We start from the raw sequence: 7,698 nt of genomic DNA, 5'->3' as shown, positions 1-7,698 counted from the left end.
TATGTGCATATGTTGCTTTATTCCCTTCTTGGGGGCTGATTTCGTTCTATACCATCTGTAGTGGATCACTAAATCATCAAGAATATATGTGTATTTGGATTGTGCATATATTGATATTTTTGTTTCAAATATCCATGCATCAAAGTACTACTTATGTATCGAGAGCACTATTTTTATGCTCATTATACATATGCTCCTTCGGTCCATAAAGTATGCTTCAATTAGTGAATAACAACTGGTTGAATAGCACCAACTTAGTGGCTTCTTGTTAATCATGCTTCCTTGATTTTTACTATATGCTTCTCAGACATGTAGTGCCGCAACAGAACAATGTTCTGTGAACATTAAATTTGGGCACCCAAATCTTGCATGTCAAGCGTGTAGATTTCTCATATCAAAATTCTATTATTTTAGTATGTGATAGCGTCAAATCATTTATTTGTGTTAGCCAGGCTTTCTACCTTATGATTTCTCACATATGTTTCTATGCCAACGAGGGGGCGCTAGGGGATTGAGGCTGGATGCATCTACATTGGAGACGAGTCGAATTCACACAAAGACCCCCATGGCTCAGATGTCCAGGCTATCAGGGTATACAACCTCAAGCACAACACAATGAAGATCGAAGCGCTTGGGCAAGGGCACCTCAGCTTGTACCCATTGGCGTTGTGGATAACACCCTCCATCACATGATGGCTAGGTCACATTTGAATTAGCAAAATTCGATGCATGGAAGCAATTTTACTTTGCCTTAAAGCATACTATCCATTTGACAATAGCATTTTTTTTCCTTCTTTCCTTGCAAACAAATCCTTCATTTGAATTAGATCCATGTGTAATTATGACTCCATTTGACAGTGGCATTTCTTTCTTTCTTTCTTTGCAAACAAACCCTTCATTTGAATTACAACCATGTGTAATTATGACTGGAAATATCTTTCTCTTTAGTGGAAGCAATATAATAATTTGGTTGGAAGCAATTCTTAGTAGATGGAAACAAGATTCTGATCATTCTCAAACATGTGGAATATTTCCCTTTTAATGGAAGCAGGCTTAAACCAATTCTCTGGTTTATAGAAGCAAGATAGTGATTCTTTTGAAACAGAATATCACATTACAAAGGAGACAAACTTTCAAGTAAGCCAAAGCAGATACCATTTATCACAGAAGCAAATTCTCCAATGAACGAAACATAAATTATTTTTTTGTGAACTAATAGGCAACATTACAAACAAGGGTGGATGCACGCATTAGTTGTACCGGGCACAAATTTTCCTTCGTAAGGAAGCAAGCCGTCGGATTTGATTTGTTTCCTAAAACCAAGGACCAGTGCATATCGTAAGGAAGCAAGCTTTCGGATGTCATTCTTCCCTTCAAATCGAAAACAGTTACCTAAAACTCAGCAACCGTGAGTGATTTTCAAAAGGGAAATGATTCCCTTCACCCGGCAGATTTCATGAGTTTTGTCCGCCGGCAGATGACAAGTGGTTGTGGCCCACGCATGCTGCAACTCAGACTAGCCACATATCTCAGTCTATCCTTATCCACACGAAATAGTGTTTGCAACAAGAGTCTTTTTGCAAAATGACTAGATGGCAGTTCAACATCATCTTTGATTGCAAAATGTTTCTGCAACATCATTCATGTTGCAAAAGTCCTTCCACAACATCACCTATGTTGCAAAAATGCGAAGCTGATTTTTTTTTCCTGCAACACAAAATCCGTTTCAACAGTTTTTGCAACATGAGCTTTGCTCCAAAAGGTTCTGCAACTTTGCCTTTGTTGCAATGATGAGAGTATGGCTGCTTGATGTTGCCATATGTAACGGTTGTTGAGGCGGCGTGAAAGATCCGCCGACCAAAGCGTAGCAATTCCCTTTTCAGAAGCATTAAAACTACAACATACGTCAGTTGAATTCTATTTTGGAAACTCCACATTAATTACTTTCTATTTTGGAAACTTCCTAACAGGGTGGGAATCATGCAACGGTGCTTCATCCACCATTCACACAGGGGAAACGTTTACTACCGGCGCACCAGCGGAAGCTTTCTGTCGGTCCCGTGCGCGTCGTCCGTCGCTTTCGATCGTGCGTGGCAACCCCTCCCCCGCTGGACACAGGTAGGCCCATGCAGTACTTTTTTTGTTGCCACACAACATTATCTTCTTCCCAATGCGCATCCTCCTCCGTTCTTTTCTTTCTTACTACCAATTTTTCTTCCTCGCAGCGACGACGGAGCTTTTTCTTGCACAAACATGCGCTCATAGACTTCCTCTTCTCTGATGCACTCTGCCATGGCCGAGTCCTCGTCTTCTCCTCTGATGCTTTGCGTCGTGGTTGCACTCTCTCCTCCTCTGCCCCGAACTCCACCCCCCACCCACCCAATGATGCGACTGATGTGCTCATCGCTGGAAACTCATGTGGTTGCGTGTTGCATTCCACGACCATGGCTGCGAGCTCTTGTTCAGGGGGGAGACCATGAATTTTTCTGTTGACGAGTTGCAACCGCTAAGGCCCGCGTGTTGCCACCGACATTGTTTTTTGCTGGAACCAGCAATGCTATTTGCTGGAACCGATTATGCATTTTGCTGCAAACGCGAGGTCGATGGCCGCGGCGTTTTGCTCGAACCGGCGAGTATGGATGTTGCAACCGGCGATGAATGAAGCTACTACCGGCTACTTTTTTGTTGCAACCATTCATGATAGCTGCGGCCCCCGCGACAATGGCGACGGCATTTTTGTTGCAAGCATCATCGTTTTTTGCTACTACCAAAGATGTTTTTGCTACATCCATTTACGACTTAAATACGACCCACGGCGAGATGATGTTTTGCTGCAACCATATGGATTATTGCTACTACCATCGACATTTTTTGCTACATCCGTTCTACACAAGGGGCGAGATGCCCAGCGGTGGTTTGCGTGAATCCCGGCGACGGGATCAAGCATGGGCCAGGGGCAGATGCTTGAACCAGTCACCGACGAGCTGCAACCTCGATCGGCAAGATGTGACGGCGACCAGCGATGCTACAACCGTAGAGCCGGGGGAGCTGCAGCCTGATTCGTTTTTTTCTTGCTGCAACGGGTGACCGCTATGAGCACACGGCGAGGCACGGCGACCGCGACGAGCACACGGCGACCGCGACGAGCACAGGGTGCAGAAGGGTGGCGTGGACGAGATTCAGATCATGCGTGAATTTTTTAACCATGCGGGAGGAAGAAGATACAGATCATGCGGTCCTCTCCGCTCAAATCGGATGGCTGGTAGCAGACCGGCTGAAATTTTCGACCGGCCCACCAGCACCTATCGCTCGCCTTCACAAAGACTCATGTCTAACGGCCATGGAGTGGTCTGATGGAACGTAGCGGTTCCCTTCTCCAAATGACCCAATCTAACACTAACTGGTCGCAACATCGAAAAAAGTACTCCCTCTGTCCCATGATATATTATATTGAATGTAATAACGTCTTATATTATGATTCCTCGGTTCCCTTCCTCAAATGACCCAATCAACCCTTTTTAATGTTGTACTTCCTCCTCCCATAATGTAAGATGTTTTTTGACACTAGCGTAGTGTCAAAGAGGGAGTACTAGTTTGTACAAGTAACTGGTCGCAACATTGAAAAAAGTACTCACTTCCTCCCATAATATAAGACATCATTACATCAAATATATTATATATTATATTGGATGTAGTAACTTATATGTTGGTACGGAGGGAGTAATTGATTGTGATAATAGTCATAACCAGTTTTATTTAAGAAAGACAAGAACAGTAAACAGGGCCAAGATACAAATATACCCTATCACACCCTGGGAACACAATATGCAAAAGCACTCCTAAGCACCATACCCTTGAGAGCCAAAACTGAATAAACTGATCATCAAAGAATAAAGGGACCCACGGATAAAAGAGGGACGGCCCAAGAGACACCACCAGTTATCATAATCCTCGAGGTACTGAAGACAAGGACTGAGGCATCATCTCTTTGCATCTCCCTCCACTTCCACGTTCAAATACAGAAGGCCCACTTCCTCAGGTCATCTCCACATCTTCCTCATTGACATGGTGCCCAGTGAGAACCCCGTTGCCCCACACGCCATACAAACCTAACCTTGCAGCCACATTTAAATAAGTAGATATGCAAACTAAAAGATTTTTCCAGTTCAACATTTACCATGACAAGGAGGGATAACATATAACACACCATACAATAGGTAAACCATTTCAGCAGACAAAGGAGGTAAAACTGCCAGGTTCCTCCGCAACATCTAACAATTTTCTTGTCACTACCATCTCTGAATTATAATGATACAGGACAGACGACTTGTTTCTACACCAAAGGGAACTACAACAATCTTCTCCTCAAGAACCACCAGCACCAGGGCCATCGTTGCCACCAGGCGGTTTACGATTCAAATATCTTATAACAGCATCCTCAACCCTATTTCAGTAATGAAAGAAAGTTTAGTCAGCATATCTACACACGACATATGACAAATATAATAAACTGAAGTAACAAACTGAAGCCTACAGGCACTGCTTAAGCTTACCATGGCTGGTTATAGAAGTCTGCACGCCTTTCCCTTTCAATATTCCTACTCGCTTCACCAGCAACAAGCTTCAAATCTTTACTCTGGGATGCTATCAACGCATTAATGAACTCCACTGGAGACTGGCTGAACCCAAGGAAGAACGCCCTCCTCCTACGATGCTCATGGATCTTCTTGATTGAAGCAGATATCACCTCATCACATGCCTCAATGTCCTTGTGCTTCTCAGTATTGGCAAGAAATGCTGTCATCTCCTTCTGCAGTGGGAAAGGAACATCTACCAATACATCATAGCAAGCACTCGAGTTTGCTCCATTCCCTGATAGCTTGATCTTATGTTCCAAGTTGATGGGCGGTGGAGGAGCAAGATGTTGCGATATCTTCTGAGACAGCATAGCAAACCTCATTTTATCCTCCCCAAATACCTTCTTCAGTTGGGGGTCACACATAAAGTACGAAGGGTCGCTTGGATTCTGTAGCTTCTTTGCCTTGATGTACTGCCAAAGGGCTGCAATCACCCTTGCACGAGTGTCCACCTCGACCCCAAGCACCTCCATCAGTGGCTGTGACAGCTTGAACTTCTCAGGGTTATAATTCATCTCCAGACGGATATTGGCAAGAAACTCCTTATCCCCTTTCCTCTTCACCTCAAACCCTTCCTGAGGCGCAGCAGACCGGGCATTCTCCCAAACGATCAGTGGGTTCTCTGGGTAGAGTGACGAATCAAGAGCAATAGTCACCCTCTTAAAGAACGAGGAGAATTTCGGATACACTGGGTTGTGCTTCGGCACGACACTGGCTGGGTCCAGCTCCGCGCCGTCTTCAAGCACACGGCCAATGATCTTGAGCGACCAGGTGGGCGGATCGCCATTCTTGGGCGGCGGGATGGTGCGGGGCGCCTGGTTGGCGAAGGTGTTGAAGACGTAGATGCGGAGCGTGCGCTGGAGGGACGGTGGTGTCTTGAGCGCCTCCTGAATATCCACCTTCTTGCGCGCGAGCGCAGCGTCTACGCGGGCCTCGAACTCGAGGAGCTGCGTGTAGAGCGCGGACTCTGGCAACAGCGCGGCGACGCGGTCCGGGAGCTGCTTCTCCGGGAGTTTGCGCTTCTTGTTGCGGCGCGCAGCGGGGGTGAGGTCGACGCTGCCGGAGTTAGCAGCCTTATAAGCGGCGGCCATGGACGCTGCGGCGGCGTTGGAGGTGGGTGCCGGCGGACGCGAAGGGGGCTTCTGGGGAGGGCGCTTGGCCGATGCGGCGGCGGAGGCCGCGGCCGCGGCCGCGGCCATTAGTGGGGTCTGGGGAGAGGAGGCTGCGCCCATGTGAATCTGGAAAGCAGGATTGTGGCTAGGCGGGGTGTGGAAAAGACCCTGAAAGGGGGAACCGCCGAGAGTGGGGGGGCGCATGTGGTTATGCGGGGTCGCCGGAGAGCTTCCCGGCGGCTGCTGCTGCGGGCGTGGCTGGCCGGGGTTGGCGTTGGGATTGGGGTTGCCGCCGGTGGCCATGACGGCGGTGGGGCGGGGAAGTCAAGATCAGATCTCGGTGCGAAGGGGATTTGGGAGCTAGGGTTTGGAAAGGAAGAGTGTGGAGACGACTGACAAGGTTTGCGGTGGGACTAATATTTGGGCGTTGTTCATGGGCCGGGCTGATCTGTGGAGGCTTTTAAGGTTATTTTACGGAAATGCTGGGGAACGTTCCTGGGAACGAAATGCCAGCGAACTGGATGGCAGTTTTTGCAACAACAAGAAAAAACCTCTTAGGCCCTGTTTGGATCACCGTTTCCCTTTCAAATACAATTGTAAAAAGAAAAAAAACTTGGCTTCAACCGGCGGCGCTCGCGTGCGATCCGCCGGCTTGTTCATGTGACACGTGTCCTACCTGAACGGGTTTTATCTTTTTTTTCTTTCGGTCAACGTGACCGTTGAGCGATGTTCACTGTTCTCTACAATAGTTTCTGCAGCAAGCTACATGTTGCAAGAAAATGTAACAAGATTGTGTTGTAGAAAAATATTGTAAAAAACTAAATTGCAACAAAAGCTCTGTTATAAAAAAAAACTTGTAAAAGGACATGTGCTGTAAAAAAATCTGCAACTTGACATATGTTGCAAAAAAAATTGTAACATGACCCGTGGTGCAAGAATTTTCTGCAACACGGCCTGTATTGCAATGATAAAAAGTGACGCTCGGTCGCTCAATCCACCTGATACGATAGCTCGCGAGCCGGACCTTTTTAAAAGATCCGTCGGCCTACGCATAAGAGTCGTTGGATCGCCTTGATCCATGCGTCACACACACACACACACACACACACACCATTATTTTTCATGTGTCCTCTACCTTATCCTGCAACAATGGTGGTGTTCCTAACCATAACGGCGAACAACGAGTGCAACTTAGACAATCTTTTGTAACATCAGCTCTATTGCAAATAAAAACTGCTACAGAACTTCTGTTGCAAAAAACAATTCTACACCAATACTCTGTTGCAAAAAGATCCCGCAATACAATCTATGTTGCACAAAATATATTCTTCAACATAACCTTTATTGTAGATGTTTCCGCAACAAGATCTTTGTTGTCAAGTAAAGAGAAACGTTGAGCCACGGGATTATGCCACATCCAACGACCCGCGAGGCGGCGGATCTTTTTCCACCGGCCGACACGTAGCGGCCTGCTTGTAAAAAATACACACCTCATCCGGTTGTTTCACTTTCGGCTGGAGTTTCCACAGTGACCGGTAAGTTACACTTGTAAGTTATACAACTCTGTATTACCTTAAAGGAAAAAACTGTCATGGCAGTTTCTGAAAACTGTCACCCCTACCCCCATAAAACGCACTAATAATTGCCATCCAAGGCCGTCTGCTTGACATGCTGCTCCTGGTGAACGTTCCCCAGGTATGCATGTTCTTATTTTAAGTGTTCGTTCGGTTGGAGCCCACCAAATATTTAGCACTAGCATGTAAAGTCTAAAAAAACAGTAGCATGTCTTAAGAAAACATTTAGTAGCATTCGTTGCTCAAAAAATAGTACTAGCAATTTATCAATAAAATATTAGCATATTCCAATAAATAGTAACATGAAATGTATTTATAGCCATCAAACTTATCAAGAAGTTGCAATTTAGTTCCTAGACTTATAACCTGCTCCAT

General features: G+C 46.0%; 1 protein-coding gene across 1 annotated transcript; it reads right to left on the bottom strand.

Annotated features, from left to right (window-relative positions):
* Window positions 1-4,140: 4,140 nt before the first annotated feature.
* On the bottom strand, window positions 4,141-6,161 carry LOC119364084 (SWI/SNF complex component SNF12 homolog). The gene is made up of 2 exons (XM_037629489.1): window positions 4,554-6,161; window positions 4,141-4,444 (listed from the first exon to the last, which is right to left on the bottom strand). Exons 1-2 carry the CDS (start codon window positions 6,050-6,052, stop codon window positions 4,366-4,368), a joined length of 1,578 nt encoding a protein of 525 aa, XP_037485386.1. The 5' UTR covers window positions 6,053-6,161; the 3' UTR covers window positions 4,141-4,365.
* Window positions 6,162-7,698: the final 1,537 nt, after the last annotated feature.

Source organism: Triticum dicoccoides, chromosome 2B, assembly GCF_002162155.2.
Source record: "Triticum dicoccoides isolate Atlit2015 ecotype Zavitan chromosome 2B, WEW_v2.0, whole genome shotgun sequence".
NCBI classification, from domain to species: domain Eukaryota; kingdom Viridiplantae; phylum Streptophyta; class Magnoliopsida; order Poales; family Poaceae; genus Triticum; species Triticum dicoccoides.
Note: the sequence above shows the minus strand (reverse complement) of the source record. Positions and strands in the feature narration are given on the sequence as shown.